The sequence below is a fragment of the Sminthopsis crassicaudata genome, chromosome 6 (genome assembly GCF_048593235.1).
Source record: "Sminthopsis crassicaudata isolate SCR6 chromosome 6, ASM4859323v1, whole genome shotgun sequence".
In the NCBI taxonomy this organism is placed as follows: Eukaryota; Metazoa; Chordata; class Mammalia; order Dasyuromorphia; family Dasyuridae; genus Sminthopsis; species Sminthopsis crassicaudata.
The window spans coordinates 68,794,817-68,813,846 of NC_133622.1; the positions used below are offsets into that span (position 1 = coordinate 68,794,817).

Below are 19,030 nucleotides of genomic sequence, written 5' to 3' on the forward strand. Positions count from 1 at the left end.
CCACTAGGACATCACAATGAACTGAAATGAATATACTGTTGGGGGTAGAGGTAAATTTTGGCTTTTATTGATTTTGGGACATTCCTCTAATCATATAGACTGGCATTTATTTCACAACTTACAGTCTTAGAGAACTGCCCAGGACACAGAAGGGGTTAGTTTGGGGTTGTATGGTCAGTATATTCCTTGAATTCAAGTCATACTGATTCCAAAGCCAGCTTTTTATCACACTGATGATGACTGTACTGACATTTGTATATATCTATATCTATCTATCTATATGTGTGTGTGTGTGTAGTGTGTGAACATGGCAGGAAGGTAATGCAGAGGATAGAGCATTAATAAAGAAGAAATGAGTTCAAAGCCTGCCTCCAGTGCTAATTGCATAGCAGTGGGCAAGTCACTTAGCCTGCCTCAGCTCCAGGTTATTAGCTATAAAATAAGGGCAATGATAGCAATTACCCCATGAGATTCTTTATAAAGACCAAAGGAATTATGTGTTAAGCACTTTGTAAACCTTAAAATGTTACATAAAAGAGCTATTATGTACATACATACAGAGTATGTTCCAAGAGCTTAAACTCTATAAAACTTGTTGTCATACTGTATGTGTGTGTATGCACAGATATAAATAAAATTATTTGAATGTTCATGTATGGGTTTAGTATTTATACAATATTTTATTTAACATTATTTACTGATATTTATATATGTATATAATATATATAATAAAATATAAAAATACATAAAATACAAAAAATATAATCTTAAATATAGTTAAAGTTTTATATGTGTAATGTGTAGTTTTTGCTTATATATATAAAATGTGTTTCTATGTAAATGCTATATACACATAGACATATAAAAGACATATATAAATATGTATGTATACATAAAAAATATAGGCCAATAAAATTCTTGTACTCAGCTGCAAAATTGAAATAAAGGATAAAAAAATAACCCCCCCTTTTTTCTTTACCATCTCAAGAAACCCACTATGAAGCTAATTTTCACAATTAGAGATTAACATGTTTTTCTTTACAGGAAAATTGATATCTAAATAAGAAGCTCACATGAATGTATAACTTTTAAGACAATCAGGTTTTCAAAAGTCATGTTACAGAAAGCCAAGCAGGGACCTACTAATTTGGGATTGAACTCTTCAGGAGAGCGCCGCCGGTACATGGTCATCAGGGGCTGTGTGGCTGTTGGGACGTTGTTCCCGTTCAGGTTGAATTGGCGCTCGCCACCATCAGTCTCAGAGCTCACGCTGGGTTGAGGACTAGAGGAAACAAGGCTGCTGGGTCTCGAGTACACCTGTCAATACAGAAAGACACATGTGCGCTAAAGCTTCTCATAAGCACATATCCATATGTAGACATCTCACTGTAGTACATCAAGGATGCTTTGTCAGTGTCTTCCCCTCCACTGATACAGAATGCAATTCCTCAAAGCCTGTAAATGGTCTTCTTGGGTTGCTATGACTGAAATATTCTTCTTTTGTAGCTAATTTTCTAATTAGATTCCTTAATAATAATATTTATATATTTTAATTTTATTTTAAATCTATTTAGTATATTTATTTATTATAATATATTTTATATTATGATATTTATTATATATTATACAATACATTATATTTATGATTATTTAAAATAAATTTTAATTATATCTATATATGATAAACAAACAAATAAGGAGACCAGCTATTCTGCATGTTGGCAGATGTAATGGAGATGGTGCAGGGAGAGGAGGCTGATAATACATAGTCATCTCAGCGACAAAAAGGAAATGTAGGCAGAAAGATAAACAGGTATGTGGCTCTAAAGCCCACCTGGAATCCAGGTGACATTAAATGAAGCTGGTCATCCCTTTAGTACCTGTCAAACTCACAAGTTGGGTGTATTTCTGAACTGTCATAGTTTCATGAAGTTTGGAAAATGTCCTTGTCCAATCACTAGGCAATATCTCTCCCAAGCACAAAAGTGTGTAGATCATGGGAGGATGTATCTGGATTATAGCCTCACTTGGCAGTCATCACTATTACACTAGTTTTTCCCTGAAACGGGAGGGGAAGGACCAGTGAGAATTCTTTCTGCAGGGAATGTAGGCACACCAGGACTCCTTGGCAAAAGATTAGCTTCAGGTTCATGGTAATTATAACCATACAATCATTAGTCTATGTTAATTTAACCTAGTTATTTAAAAGAATGTAGCTTATATTTCTACCATGTTTACCTCTATTGGACGACTTGCCATCTAGGGGAAGACGTGGGGACAGGAGGGGAAAATTGGAACACAAGGTTTTGCGAGGTATAATGTTGAATTATTGTCCACGTGTATGTTTTGAAAAATAAAAAGTTTTATTTAATAAAGGGAAAAAATACATAATGCAGCTTCCCAAGTCTTGAGAGGGATAACTTTGGGCTGAATCTTAGTTAATTCCTCTGTAAATTGGGCTCAGGTTTTTTTGCAGCACTGGAAGAACTAGAGAGAAGGAGTTGTTACAAATGATCAAGGACCACTGCTTTACATGGGAGAGAGGCACTCAGCTTGAGCAATCTGTCTCTGCAGGTTAAGTGATGACATAATGGGATGCTGTGTGTGACTCCTACGGATCAGGCTCTGTGGTTATTTTAGCTCAGCTTAAAGTCATACCCACTAACCACAATGCACAAGAACATGACACACGAGATAAATCAGAAGTTAGTGACTGGAAGAAATGCTGGACCTTAGTGCACTCAACTGCAAAGTAAGGAAGAATAGATGCAATGGTCTTGAAAATCCCACCCAGCTCTGAATCTGTGATTCTGGGCTTTTGCTCACATACCTCATCATCTGAACTGTTGCAGCTTCCTGAAATCTCTTTGTCCAAGTATATTTTGGAAGTCGTTTGTTGCAGGAAATCTGAGATCCTCTGCACCAAAAAGTCTCTGTCTTTCAAGTTAGCAAAGAGAAAGGTCATTCGGTTTTTTGTGCTGATGGATAGGGGGCTGGGTAAGACACTGGAGCTGTCGGCCTTTTCCACAATTGTCACCTGAGAAGAAACAGATCATCACTAAGTAATTTAGGACCCGGACAGCATCGTGCCAGGGGAGAGCAGAATGAGAAACACCCAGCATGGTCAAAGTCTGTGGAATGTGTGCATTTTATCAAGGCAGACTGGACAGTGACCTCAATTGCAGGAAAAGGAAGGGATGCTCAGCCAATCTTAACGTGGAACTGAAAGTGGGATAGACTTTTCACCCTTTCCAACCGAACCCCGAGTTTCCATTAAACAATTTTATGGACATAGGAGATGAGATTTCAGCTATGAAAATAAGATCTTCACAAACTGCTTGGTTTCCTACACCATAGTTTAGCTAAAAGAATTTTAAGGACATCAATAATCCCTCCCCACCCTCATTCCATCTCAAAAAACCTCGATTCGCAAGCAGCCACAGTGTAAGCAATTTAAGTGCTCATTTGTCTGAACAACCAGGCTGTTTTTTATTTTTTTAAACAAGACTACCATAGGGAAGAGGGAAGTCAGCTTCAGATCTGAGATAAAGGATTGTGTTTGGTGGTTTATAATGGGCGCTCTTGTCAGCTGGGGACCAGACTAAATAGCAAGGCCCTTTTACTTAGAGCATTAAAATAAATCCTAAGACAAGTCATGAGGGCAAAAGGCAAATTGTTTACTGGAAGAACTTCTGAAGATGCACACATATAAAATATATAATAATGATGTTGATAATGACAACAAAAATATTTCTTGAAAAAAGCACTTAGCACAGTATTTGGCATATAGTAGATATTATAGAAATACTTATTTCCTTTTCTCCTTCATTTGTATCTGCATATGTATGTATATGGATGGATGCATGTATGTGTGCATATAGATGTGTGTGGAGGCATATATGTATATACAGAGGTATATAGACTATGGATACATGAATGTATTGTAGGTGCACACATGCATGTGTATATGCATGTATGTATTATTGCATGGATGCATGGATGGAAGTATGCATGCTTTGTTCAGATTAAACTACAAGAATTTCTGATGGGGTTTTCTGAAGAAATAATCTCTGTACTCTCATTTCAGCAAGAAAGGAAGTTTGAAAGGTTCAGCCTGAATTCTTAGTATTATCCATTTTGTTCTATCTTTTTTTCAACAGAATTCAGAAGAGTCCCAAGTCGCTATTCTGCCTTTCCTGTGTGATCTTGAATGGTTCTGCAGACTTCCATGTGAAAGGCAGCATGGTTCATGAGTCTGCCTTGACATCCTACTGTGTAATCCATGAGTGGGAAATGTCAGGACCCACAGCATGGTCTACCTTCATATTTATCAATCACCCACAAAAGCCAGAGAAGGTCACAATTCTACATAAAGCCAACATAAAAACTCAGCGTGATGTCATGGAGTGAATGTCAGCTTTGGAGCCAGGAAGAACTGGTGCTGAATCCCCCCACAGTCACTTATTGTGACTGATATCAGTGGTAAAATCACTTAACTTCTCTGCCCTTTAATTTCCTCTTCTGTAAAGGGGGGCTGTGTGATTATATCTTACATGTCTGATGTATATTTGCTTTGCAAACCTTAAAAGTGCTACATGAAGTTAGACAATCAGCAATTTTCATTACCACCCCATTTATCTGAATACAAATTTGATAAAAAGGCCAGAAAGAATCTGCCCTTTGGTGAATGACCCTGTCTGTGGGTAACAGATTACAGTGTTTAGGTCTGCTTTTGACAGATAAGTTAAATATAGTAGAAACTTAAGATAAACTGTATTAATAATAAACACAAATGAAAACAATGACCATATCCCAACAACTAACATTATTTTATAATGATGAATCAGTCCTAGCCTGGGGGCAGAGGGAAAGAAGATAGGACACAATTTAACTAACAACATAAATAATCCTTCATGGAACCCTAATGAGCAATACAAGGGGGATTTAGATAAAAGCAATTATATTTAGACCCCGATATTCCAATTTTTAGTCATAAAATCCCTTTAAGATAGGGTATTAATAACAGATGTATCTCCCACAAAGGCAGTGATTAATATGGGACTATTGCTTTAGCCTATTATATATAATCATGGAGTTCATAGGATCACTGATTTAGAGCTGAAAGGATCTTTACACCCTCCCTCCTTTTACAGATGAGACTGATGGGCCAAGGAAGGTTAAGTGATTTGCCCACAAATACAGAAGGTGGTTAAGTAGCCGACTCAGGATTCAATCCCAGTTTCACTGACTCCAAAACCAATATTCTTTCCAATGTATCATATTTCCTCATCTTAAAAACCATAGTATCCAGGTCAACATTTTGTCTCAGTTTCCAAAAGCGAAGCCAACATGGCAACTTCTCTTTTAGTCTACAGAAGTCTAAAGCTAGCAGTTGGTTATTTGACACACATTTCATCTTACACAGTGACCTATCACTCAGATCCAGCTTGGCAATATCCTAGTGTGACCACCGCTTACTCAAGTGGATTCAGAATGGATGCTAAGTGCTTTTCACTACTGTTTTTAGTATGTTCATCAAAATCCATAGGCAATGAAAATTACATTAAGCCCTTTGGAAACAGAGTACTTTGTAATTCACATCTCTGATTATCATCAGGGCTAGTGATATGATATTAATATAGCCAGATGATTTACTGGTTAAACAGGAAGATGATGGCCTTGGGGAAGAATGGAGAAAATCACTTCTCTCCATTTCATGCAGAGGTAGGGTCTGTGGATACAGAATACTGTATTTATACTATCAGGCCCAATAACTATATAGCTTAAGTTTGTTGAGCTACTTTTTCCTATTTGGTTAACAAAAGATGGCTCACTAAGTCACATTCAGAAATGAATTTTGCTATTTAAAACTACATTTAAAATATAGTTTCATTTCTCAGGGTCTTCCCATAGAATTCTTGGTTCGTTATTGTGAAATATACTAAATCAATTTTTATTTTCTCTTTTGTTATACTGTAGTCCTAATTCTAGTATTCTTAAAAAGGTTTGATGGAACCCACTTGTGGCAGCTTTAACTTAGATAATAAATTTTGCCCTAAAAAAAAAAAAAAATCAAAGAATACTCTAGATGTAGGTTATGTATTGGTCTAGATCAACTCTTATTCAAAGTATGAAACTACTCTAAAATGTCCCAATAAGTGACCATCCAACACCTGTTGATTATTTCCAGTGATGAGGAACTCATTGTGCCCCAAGATCCAAAGATCTACTATATAGTCCTAAGAAGTAAGACACATTCTGAACTTGGTATCCTGGTCTGCATAGAGTGAGTATTAAATGGGTATTTTAAGTGCCTGATGAAAAGACCACTAGCCTGGAATCTTAGTCCTAGAACTCACACACTATGGGGGTTTTGGACAAGTTGCTTCCTTTCTATGGATCTCAGTTTCCTCATCTGTAAGACAAGAGGGTCAGACAACATAATCTTTGAGGTTTTTTCCCAGCTTCTAAATAGCTATAATAAAACCACAGACCCAGAGTTAAATTCCAGGGCCATCTAGTCTAACCTCTTTATTTTCGGATGAAAACACAGAAGGAGCTGATGTAGGTTCCCCCTTGGTGTCAGAGGCAGGATTTGTACCAGATTTGACTCCAGAGTCAGTCAGTGCTCACTCCACCAAACCATGCAATCTCTTGACCTATTAAACCCTACTGGCTACTTCTTGCTTGGTGTGGCTATTTGAACTCTCCCCCTTCTCAAATGATTTAGACTTCTCTGTGAACATATTCTTTCCCTCTCATAGAATGTAAGCCCCTTAAGGGTAGGGGTTGCTATTACCTTTACTCTGCATCTAACACAGAATTTTGCATTCAAAGGTAATTTAATAAATATTCTTTGCAGCAGATTAACAAAATAAAGGCAGAAAATGCACACAAGAAAAAATAAATGCACCAAGAATTTGAACATGTCTGAGGTTACATAGTAAGCTGGGAAAACATCAATTAGAATCTATGTCTCTTGCCACTCAGCTCTTTCATTGGCCCATATTGCCTACATTTTCTGATTTTTTTTTTCTGTGAAGAAGGATGCTGGGTGAGTCAGATTACACCCAAAGTTAGAATAAGGACAATTAATGTGAGCCTGGGCATGAGCCAATTACACATGGCACTATGTAATTCCATTTGTGATTAAATCTATTCTCAAAGCCAGGCGATCAATGATTTTAAAAAGAGCATTGAGAGAGAGAGAGAGAAGCAGAGACAGAGATTGAAAGAGTAGAGAAAAAGACAGAGAAAGAGAAACAGGGAGAAAGACACAGAGAGTGAGACAAAGAGAAACAGAAAAGTGGGTGGGAGAGTGATGAGATACACAGAGAGAGAAAGAGAGACACAGAGAGAATTTTAAAGCTACAAAGGTAATCTTTAAAATACTTCTATATTTTTCCATTAACACCCACCTCTCGGAGTGGGATAATAAGGCTACACAAGTTCTCCTCCTTGCTGGTAAAACAGATGTAATTTGTTGACACGAACATCTGCCCCAAAATATGCATTTTGTTGAATGGAGTCCAGAGAGTACAGTCTGTGTGACCATCTAATTTTTCATCTTTGGGCAGGCGAAACAGTGCACGGTATCTCTCGCTCTTTGCTCTGGCATCAAGATCCCTGGAAAGCAACATTAACAGAATGAATGGGGAAAAATCAATTATGAAGTACTTATTATGTGCCAAGCACAGAAGCTCTAAACAGAAAAAAAAAAAAAACATCTTCTGTGTTCTCAAGGAGCTTCTAATTAGGAAGACAGCACGTAGGTGAATTTAGCTACGAGTCAGGTGAAAAGTATGGCAAGGACCAGGAATGTCTGCCCCAATAAGAAGCATTGGAAAAGGAAGTCATGATAGTGAGCTCTGCAACTTATCACCCCATCAACCCCATTAGCATTCAACCATAAACTCAATTTTCCTTATAATATTTTAATAATCAAAAATAAAAACAAAATTTTTTCTTTATTTATTCTCTAGACCACACTAAAATCCTTTTCAGATACTTGGCCCTGAGGATGAGGTAGCTCTGGGCTCTGGGATAATTATAGTTCACTTTTACATATTTTGAGGGTTATAAAATATATCTACATATATCATCTCATCTGAGCCTGGTGATAAATACTGTGAGGTAAACCATACAGATGTTGTTATCATCCCCATTTACAAATGAGGAAACTGAGCCTGAAAGAACAACTTGGTCAAGGTCAGGTCTAGTAAATGCTTGAGACTGAATTTTGTTGACATGTATTCTATTCAATACCCAACACTTCTTATCTAAGGTTAGACTAGTAGAATGCAAGACAAGATCTGTCATTTCCTACCAAGCCAAAAAAGAATTTGAATGAATAAAAAGGTCCAGCCATGAGTGCGCTCATGTTGGCGCTCTCTCTCTCTGTCTTTCCCTCCCTTCTTTCTCTCTCTGTCTCTGCATCTCTCTCTCTGTCTCTCTCTCTGTCTGTCTGTCTGTCTCTCTCTCTCTGCCTGTATTTCCCTCCCTTCTTTCTCTCTCTGTCTCTGCATCTCTCTCTGTCTCTGTTTCTGTGTCTCTCTTTCTCCATGTGATCTTGGAGGACCAACCTAACTGGGTTTGTAGACATTTGTTCCCTGGATATTGGTCACCAATTGAAAAATTCTTCAGTGAAAACTGTTTTGCTAAGTATAGGAAGTATTATAGCTGGGAGAATTGCCTACTTCAAGCAGTCCACAGATCTTTCAAAATACTGAAGTTTGTTATCACACAATAATTTCATAAGTCAATTTTGGCCAAATGCTAAAAGACCCTTGGGGAAATGAGTACTAGGAATGCTCTACTTTTTTTCTAAAAGACTTTCCTGTCTGTTTTTCTGTTTTATATCTGAGACAGGTCTATTGATGCTAGAAGAAAGGAATTTCTTTTGTTTAGAGTTTTCATCTACTTCTCACCACCCACAAAAAGTCCTAAGAAGATTTATAAAAATAGGGAGTAGGTCAACAAACTGCTATATATTGGTAAACCAATGTAGAATGGCACCTTTGCAGCGAGAGCCTAGAATCATTGTTAAATGACTTGACCAGGGTCACAAAGCTAGCATTTGTCACAGGATGGACTTAATTCTTTGCTTTCCTGGCTTTAGAGCTTATTCTCCAGTTTACTACACCATGCTGCCCTCCCTTACTTACTAGAAAAACATGATAATAATGTCACTTTCTAGGTCTCCAACTTTAAAACCTGCTTGACAGGAAGTCTCCGTTACTTACCGTTTTAAAGCAGACACTTTTTTAGGAGATTTCTTTTTCAATTTAGGGAGGGATCTGTCCTGCTCAAAACCTTCATTGTCCAGCAGCTGTCTCATGGCAATGTTGGCAAGCTGTTCCATCAATTTGAATGTCTCGTTGATATTGAGGAAGACAGAGAAGAAATGTTCGCTTGACCTGGTGCTCACTTTGATCACATCAGGCAGGAGCAGCGTGGCATTCTTCTCAAGCTGAGTGATGTCCACCCACCGGATCACCAACTTGGCTGAACATGGGGAGTGGGGCACAATTTCAGCAGCAATCCTGAAAACGCTCCTGATCACTCGCCCTCCCCTCTCACCTTTCCTGAGGATGAAATCTCCCGGGACCTCCTCAATCCCACTGGCTTCCCCAACATTTAGGAACCCTTGGAAATTAATTGCATTACATACCCAATGAAAATAAATTAACAGAAATAATAGTTGGTGGCAATGCCATAAATGGGTTTTTAAACCTAATCTGCTTATGGAAATAATCATATTTTCAATGACTGTTTTACAAGATAAAACAAAAGCACCTTAATGACAATTTGGAAAGAGCCAGATTTGGAGTCAGAGAATCTCAATTTCAATCCTGGCTCCTATCACTAATTATTTTAGGAGGTAAACTTAAAACCTCTGTACCTCAGTTTCCTCATCTGTAAAATGGGAAGTTATATAGGATGACATCTAAAATTCCTTCTAGTTCCAAATCTATGACATTCTAACTAGTTTTTTGTTTTTGTTTTTTTAGAAATAAAGTCAATTTCAGTTCCACTAGACTCAGAATGGAAAATGCCATCCATATCCAGACAGAGACTGAATGTGGATCAAAGCATGGTATTTTCAGCATTTTTTGTTTGTTGTTTTTTTTGCTTCTCATGACTTTTCCTGCATTTACTCTGTCATCTTGGTTCTGCCTTGCTGCTCGTGGTTTTCCCCCTTTTTGGTTTGATTTTTCTCACACAACATGACAAATATGGAAATATGTTTAAAAGGATTATTCTTGTTTAACCTACATCATATTGGTTGCTGTCTTGGGGAGGTAGGAGATAAGGGAAGAAGGGAGAAAAATTTGGAGCACAAAATCTTACAAAAATGAATGTTGTATATTGTATTTAACTTATACTTTAACATATTTAACATGTATTGGTCTACCTGCCATCTGGAAGAAGGGATGGGGGGAAGGAGGGGAAAAGTTGAAACAAAAGGTTTTGCAATCGTCAATGCTGAAAAATTACCTATGCATAATTTTTTTGTAAAAACTAACTAAATAAATAAATATTTAAAAAAATGAATGTTGGACTTTACCTTTATGTGTATTTGGAAAAATAAAATCCTATTAAAGAAAAAACAAAAGTATTGCCTTGATGTAATCAGGACCAAGTTGAAATTATGAAACAGTTTTTTTCATTTGTGTATGGTATAAACAAACAGTAACTTTTCAGACATGTATTACTGCTTTATGTATTACAAACTTTCTGTTTGGCAACCCAGTAAGGTAAATAATATACCTTCTCTATTCACAACTACCAAGACTGACAAAGACAAGCCTATCAATACCCCCCTGGATGACTTTCAAATTGGTTCAATCGCTTTGGAAAACAACCCTTCATTTTATAAATGAGTATGCTAAAATTCAGATTGGCTACAGCATTTACCCATGGTCAGCCAGGTCATAATTAGTAGTGCCAGGATAGAAATTTAGACTTCCCGATTCTTGATCCAACAATCTTTCCATGAAGCTATACTCCCTTTCTGTCTTGACCAAGCTAAATTCTATTTCCAAAGTCTTCTTAAATTCTATACATGTTTGAGATGATTTTACCTACCTTCCCTTCCCATCAGAAAGGAATAAAAACAGAGGTGATTAATACTGAGGTACATCCAGCCTTGGCGGGGGACCTTCCCCTTCCAGTAACTACACGAGTAGTAATTCACCAGTTTCTCTTCCTCTGGCATCCCAAAGAGCCTGTGAAATTTCACAATGGCCTCCTTAAATTTTTCGGTATCGTCATCTTCCTTTATGTCATCAATCTTGTTGTATTCCGCAATAATGCCCTAAGTCGGAAAAACCATACACACACATAAGAAATACAGGCAAAAATATTAGCAATGCTATTGTGTTGTGTCCATGTTAGGAGCAATAACATTTATAGGTCTGCAAAATAAGAAAAGATGGGAGTTCATTCATTCTGAAAACATTCATTTGTTGCATCCTTTGTGTCAAGCTAGTTCCCTCCCCTTTCTTTCCAAGGCTGGAGGGCAGCTAAATTCGGAGACAAATTTAAAAGTGTTATTTGTCACCTCAAAAGGCTTTTGAAGCTATCTGAAAGAGATTGTTATAAATATCAAGTTATATTATGTCACTTTTAGAAGTCTATGCAATATCCAAAGTTCATAGTTTATAAATTGAAGGAAGGAAGGTATTGAAAGAAGCTGTTATAAATATCTAATTATGTTACAGGACACTTTTAGAAGTCTACGCAATGTCCAAAGTTCATAGTTTATAAATTGAAGGAAGGAAGTTAGATATTTTTATGACCTTTTTCTTCTTGAACTGTGAATAAAAGCCAAATCACAATAACCCAAACTCAGCTTATCTCTTTTAAAAATCCAAATAAAACCAAGTAACTCCTAAGGCTGAGAAAGACAAGCACATAAATTCAAACTGATAGAGTTGAGAATTGCTTTAATCGTTTTGGAAAACAATTGGAAATTGTGTAAAAAAATTCACTCCACTGTGGGATATGTACCCCAAGGAGGTGAAAGGGAGAAAGAAAGGACTTATAGATAATAAAATATTCATCACAGCACTTTTTGTTGTATCAGGGAACAGGAAACAATATAGATGTGGGTGCAGAATGTTGCATACAACATCAATTTTGCTTAACTGTTTTTTCTTTGTTACCAGAGGTTTCACTGGGTGACAGGGCAGGAGGAAAGAACTAGACCCACAAATGATTTCGATAAAAGACATCAAGAAAACTTTAGCCCTATTATAAGAAAATACCAAGGTCTCTGTCCAAAGCACCTACTAGGCTAGTTTGGCACTGCCCAATCTGGAGCAATTTTTTTTTCCATCTTAAGCACTGAACTCCACTTTGCAAGGGAATCAACATGAGCAGTAGCTTTGGAGCAGAGTTACCCATTATTCTAAGTGGAAATAATAGTTCTGTAAACTAGGAGAGCAGGACCTTTAATTAATTAAATTTTTTTTGGGGGGGGGCAAATTTTTTTTTTTAAAGCTTTTTACTTACAAAACATATTCATGGGTAATTTTCCAACATTGAACCTTGCAAAGCCTTGTGTTTCTAATTTTCCCCTCCTTCCTCCCACCACCTCCCCTAGATGGCAGGTAATCCAATACATGTTAAATATGTTAAAATATATGTTAAATCCAATATATGTATACATATTTATACAGTTATCTTGCTGCACAAGAAAAATTGGATCAAGAAGGAGAAAAAAACTGAGAAAGAAAACAAAATGCAAACAAACAACAACAGGAAAGAGTGAAAATGCTATGTTGTGGTCCACACTCAGTTTCCACAGTCTCCTCTGGGTGTAGATGGCTCTCTTCATCATAAGATTATTGGAAATACCCTGAATTGTTGGAAAGAGCCATGGAGGACCTCTAATTTAAAATAGGAGTAAAAGAGACTTTTAAGCTTGAAAGTGTACAAGGCTATGAATATAGAGATATGTTTATATACAAATTATAGGTACCCCTACATCCTTCTCCCCAAAGTAAAATTGATAGGATGACAGTTTCCTGCTCCCCCACATCATTCTGGGAACAACAGAAGGCCCACGAACCAACATAAAAAATGTTTCCCTTCACAGATCAATTTATATGTACAAACTTTGGAAATTGTCTTAATGTGCAAATGTGACCAATATTATAACTGAGTGCTAATATTCCACTCCTGTCCAGATGACACATCTTCCAACCAAAATTTTGTTTCTACTCATTCTGTACTTGAAATATTTGGGGGAATAATGGTAGTGGCCCCATATTATTTAAGGAACAATAAATAAGGAAGTTTAGTGGTCCGGTAGACCCTAACATTTTCCTTTCTCCTTTCCCCCAGCTCTTGCCTTCTGCTTCCAGCGACTTTTAAAGTAGTGACTGATTCATTTTTCTCCACTTCTGACACCCAACAACCTGTGGAATTTCCCTTTGGCTTGCTGGATCTACATCACTTGGGCATGATATTTGCTGTTTTCTGTCATGTCTCTTCTAGGATTGCTTCCTTCCAGGGTGGTTGTAAGTAACAAATGAAAAAAGGTAATTGTAAACCACGATGTCTGTCATACAGCAGGTGTTTAATAAATACTTATATTCTCTTCCCTTCTCCTTCACTTCCTCCATTTTCCATTTTAATATTTTTTTCCCTTTCACTCTCTCCAGCTTTAATTGGATCCCTATGCCCAATAATAACATATCTTCGAAGAGATGATAAAACTGTAGCGATATGAATGAGTGGGTTGTGATTTCTAGACTGTTTTCCTCACATCAGTCCATTCACTGAGGCACTAGTATACCTCTCTTTTGTACATGGCTCCAGAGAGACACCCCTCAGAGAAACAAGTTACAAGTGACACCAAAGGGTTTGAAACAGGTTTAGTTTTGACAATAGAAATCAAATTCAATAACATTTTACATGACTAAAAATGTGTAGTTTATATCAAATTGTTTCTCATGGAGTAAGTAGAGGAGAAAGGGGAAGAATTAAAAAATTAAGTTTGGCTTACATGTAACCAAGGAAAAAAATAAAATAAAAATTAAATGTTAAAAAAATTGATTCAATCCTACAAGGGACCTGAAATTCTGCCAGGATAATCTCACTTCACTGAAACAGCTCCCTTCTTTCCTAAGGTTCCTAAGGTAGCTTTTTAGTTTAGTTTAGTCACTCACATATTCATCTCCCCTTTTGGCAGTATAGTAAAGCATCTCTGCAAAAAGCCAGGCTTCTTGATGAACAGTTCACTGACAGGTCTATGATCAAATCTTTTCAGCTTAAAAAATTACCTGTTGGGGCAGCTAGGTGATGTAGTGGATAGAGCACCAGCCCTGAAGTCAGGAGACCCTAAGTTCAAATCTGGCCTCAGACACTGAACACTTCCTGGCTGTGTGACCCTGGGCAAGTCAAGTAACCCCCAATTGCCTCAGCAAAAAAACCCAAAAAGTTACCTGGCAATCTTCTTATTGGTGAAGATTCTAGATACTCAGTAATGCATCAGAATAGAACTTTAGTGAAGATTAATTAAATAGCTCTCAGTACTTCAAGTTCTTCTACTTTTAGAGTCACTTGATAGATTTAGAAACTGAGGCTCACAAAAAATAAAACTACTTGGCCAAGGCCATACAGCTAGTAATTGGCAGGGGTAGAATTTGAACTCCGTCATTCTACCTCCAAATACCCTCTATTTCCTCTACTCTCCTAAGGAACATTCAATCTCCTCTGCTTGGTATTTAAGGCCCTCCAGAATCTGGCACATATACTATGGCCTATTATTACTCTTGAACTCTCCCTCCTCCATGTCTGTGCTCCCATTGTTCCTTAGGCTTATCATATCTTCCATTGAATTTACTTCTTGAATTCCTATCCACCCTTAAAGATTCAAATGAAATGCAACATCTTCCAGGCAGTCCTGGTTTATCTTTCTAGTAATTATTGTAATATTGTGAATTATAGCCAAATCTGTTTATACATTATTCTCCCACCCTATGAGTCAGAAAGCCTGAACTAAACTTCATACCATAGCCTAGGGTAGTGCAAAAAATGACAAAAACATCAATAATAATTTATATATTGATTTTAAGTTTTGCAAAGCACTTCACAAATATATCATTTTATCCTAACAATAACCTGGCAAGGACAGGGCTGTCATTATTCTCATTTTAAAGATTAGTAAACTGAGGCATATAGAAGTTAAATGACAAGGAATGCTGATTTGATGGGCGGACATGCAGGTTCTTATTCCTTATTCCTGCTGCTGTCCATCCTTTTTCCCTTCTCGCCATTCCTTAGCATATCCTCCACTCTTGGGAAAGGAGCAGGAGGGGATGGTGAACCTCATGTGGCTGTAATGACTAAGACCCTGGTGCCATTGAATTAAAAGGTTTTGTGTGGTCCAGGGATCTTACTTAAGTCTTTTTCTCCAGTATCATATGCAAATAACTTAGATCCAATGAACTATACTTCCCACGAAAATACTGTGGGGCTCAGTTAAAAGCTAGATTTTTTGTGAAGGAGACACTGGGGATCCCCCAAGTCAGTAGCATTGTAAGGAGAGATCAGGATAGATAAAATTTCCAGACACTACCTGTATTTTCCCTCTCACAAAGGTGGTTATATCATTTTCATTCTCAAAGATGGAGAGAGTCTGCAGCAGATTTTGCTCAAGCCATTCCCAATGTTCAGTGATTTCTTTCCTGGAACCAGCTGAAGAGAGAACAGAAAAAAAAACAAAAACAAAAACAAAAAACAGCACAATGACATCAGGGCATCAAATTTGATCCAAACATTTTACATGGCACTTTGGTGTCTTTAATGTAATTATCCCACTAAATACTCCAAACAGCTTTGTGAGACAGACAGAATACATATCATCAATTCCATTTTTACAGCTAGGAAAACTGGGAATTAGAGAATTACTGTGACTTACCCATTGGGTCACATAGCTGGAAAGTAGCAAAACCCAGCTTCAAACCTGGCTTCTACATCACTGAAGACTCCCTTATCTCAGAAAGCTAAGCTTATTTTATTAACATTTATAACATTGAAGGGAAATGTTACCTGGATTATTCAAATCTTTATTTTTGTTTATGTTTCCCCAAGTGAGAGAGAGTAACAAAAAAAGATAAAAAGATTCAGAAATGAAAAGCAGCAATAAATGATGTTTGACCAGAAGATCAAATCAGCGGGATTAAGATCACAGGATTTTGAACTCAGGAGACAGACGTCACATAAACTCAACCTTTACATTTAATCTTGAGGAAATCAAGGATTGGAGAAGTTATAAAAGACAAGGCAGAGACAGGTTGTTCAGTGGATGGAAAGCCAGAGACTGGAAGTCTGGGCAATGTCTCTGGGGACTTAATCTCTTTGACTCTCAGTTTCCTTATGTGCAAACCGAGAACACTATCTGTAGTACCTACCTCACAGGCTTATTGGGAGGCTTCTGTGACTCCACACATGTCCTGGGCTTTGGCAAACTAAAAAGCTCTATGAATGGCAGTTAATGTGCAAGGTCCCACAGAGAGCCGGGCCAGAAAGCCCAGATTCTTCTAGTCAATACACTTTACTATTTTTGCTTCTCTTTTCTGAATAAGGCAGGAGGAGCGTGGAAGAGGGCTAATCATTTTTCTCACATCTAAATATCTATTTCTAAACCGCATTTTCCTTATCAGTAAAATGGGGATTATCCCACAGGGATGTCATGGTACTGGGGGAAGATTGCTGATAAAACATATTAATTATATTGTATTGTATTGTATATATTGCGCGCACACACACACACACACACACACACACACACACACACACACACACACTGAGGATGTCTGAAACAAAGTAAATGGGAAGATGCTTCTCCCCTTTTCTTTGCTGAGGTGAAGGACTATAAAATCCTCCAGATAACATCAGCTTCTCCCCAACACACACACACACACACACACATCCCTTGCAACTTGCTAGTTGAAGTGTTTCTTATTTCTTTTTTATTCTCTAAGGGATAGCTCTTTGGAATGGAACAAAAGAAGAGATACATTGGATACTGTAAGCGATATCAGAATAGGAAACAATAAAATTACATGTGTCCTTCTTGCTCTTGGTTTCTTCGTTGATTAAAAGAAAAGAATCTAAACAATTTTTTTCTTTCCCCTTTTACACTATAAATAAAGGATTAATAAATAGGAAAACAGAGAATTTGCATTCAAATACCGCACCGATCTCTACTACCAGGGTGATCTTCAGCAAAATGCTTTTTCTGTCTTAACCTCAGTTTCCTTACCTGTAAAATTAGGCTAGATGACCAACATCCCCTTCTAAGTTCTATGACTCAATGATTAATGAATGTAAAATGCTCCTGTGACTCCAAACAAATATAAACTAGTGTTTTTCCAGCTTCTCACTTTTTCTTCTTTTTAGAACTTCTTCTTCATATGAATACAGCTCTTGCTTTGAAAATAGGTTACATGTTAAGTTACAACAACAATAAAAAGGGCTTTGGAATGCCTTCAATTCTGATGAAACCGCCTCCTAATAATGTGCAAAAACCGATCTTCTCTCCATTCAATTATGAATGAGGCATAAAAACAGACTGTCTCCAGGGAAGATCAGCAAAGGCTTCACTGATTCAGTGCCTTGAAAAGTAATGGGGATGAGATCATCCTTACAGCTCCCAATGAAGTCTTGAATTTTCAGTCTGCCAGAAACCTCCAAATTTAAACCATTTGAGCAGAACACTCCATCTAAATGTCACCCCACTGACACAAAAGCCAGGATGTGGTTGTAAAGATCCTGAATTAACCTTTTTTTTTTCTTCTGAGGTTTGTTACTTGATAGATTTTTATAAAAGGGTATTATCAAAATCACCCCTAAGTAATGTGTATAAAACCTCCTAACCCCATATACTCCTACCAGAACAAAAGAATGACTTCCTGACCACCTAGCTCATATATAAATGGATAGATTTCTGAAAGTTCCTTTTCCTCCTTTCCCCATCCTAGAATCACTTTAACTCTTTTTGTTGGCCAGTGACTCAAAATTCTCCCTAAATCCTTCATGTCAGCTCCTGAGAAAGAGCAGGAATAGCCAAAGGCCAGTGGTACCTGGAGCTATGTCAAAAGGATCATCCTCCTTCCTCAAATGTCCCTGAGAGGCAGAGTAAAGACCAACAAGAGCCCTTTCTTTTGTTTCAAAGAAAACAAAAATCAAGAAGCTCAGTAAAATTCTGAGGGGATTTGGAAAAATTAACCTTTCAACTTGGTCTTGCTAAGAAGCCAAAATTTCACTTGAAAAATAGTATTGCAAATACTATCAAGAAGGAAAAGGAAAATATACTTAAGATTGGGATGATTTTTGTCATAATGTGTTAATTTGGCATCTTCTACAAACAAAATTCTTACAGAGTCTAAGGTTGTCATAAAAGAAGTAGTATACAGTCTATAGCAGAGATACAAATTTCAGGGGATCTGTGAGCTGGGATGGAAAATTTTTATTATGAGAAAATGTCCATAGGTTTACCAATCTACTGTGGGCATCCCTGACATAGAAAAATCTTTCTTTTTTAGTTGAGAAAAATTCAAAGGAGAAAAAAATGGATTTTTATTCACTGGGGAAAAAAATAAAACCCCCCCCAAAACCCAAGAACTCGTGGCCTAAAGCACAGGGCTAGAAATCAGGAAACTTTGATTGATGGTTCCACTTTACCACTCAACAGCTATGTAACCCTAAGTAAATTATAGAATTTTCCTATTTTCATCTCTATTTCTCTATTCTCTATTTTGTTGCTTTTCTTATCAAAAATGGAAGGAAATTATTCCTTTACAGGAATTCTGCCTTTTGTAAAGTAATATATATGAATGTGTCTTCTTCTTTTCTCCTTACTTCTTTGCAGAATCAGAAATGTGGAACACTGCCTATAAATCAGAAGCTGTTGAACAGATATGGTGTTTTGTTTTGGAAAAAATTTATAATTTTTTTATCCTTTTTCCTCTACTTAGAGTCAGACCAATGGCTCAGCTGCTTCTATGATACTGAT

At 37.1% G+C, this 19,030-nt stretch overlaps 1 protein-coding gene across 1 annotated transcript in view; it reads right to left on the reverse strand.

The window, feature by feature from the left end:
• Positions 1 to 19,030, reverse strand: part of TBC1D9 (TBC1 domain family member 9) — a 118,259-nt gene that overhangs the window by 38,098 nt on the left and 61,131 nt on the right. Inside the window, exons 3-8 of the mRNA XM_074275706.1 lie at positions 15,590 to 15,708; positions 11,089 to 11,317; positions 9,243 to 9,504; positions 7,419 to 7,626; positions 2,831 to 3,037; positions 1,144 to 1,317 (exon numbers count right to left, since the gene is read on the reverse strand). Coding sequence (XP_074131807.1) covers positions 1,144 to 1,317; positions 2,831 to 3,037; positions 7,419 to 7,626; positions 9,243 to 9,504; positions 11,089 to 11,317; positions 15,590 to 15,708 — 1,199 coding nt within the window. The remainder of the gene's footprint in view (positions 1 to 1,143; positions 1,318 to 2,830; positions 3,038 to 7,418; positions 7,627 to 9,242; positions 9,505 to 11,088; positions 11,318 to 15,589; positions 15,709 to 19,030) is intronic.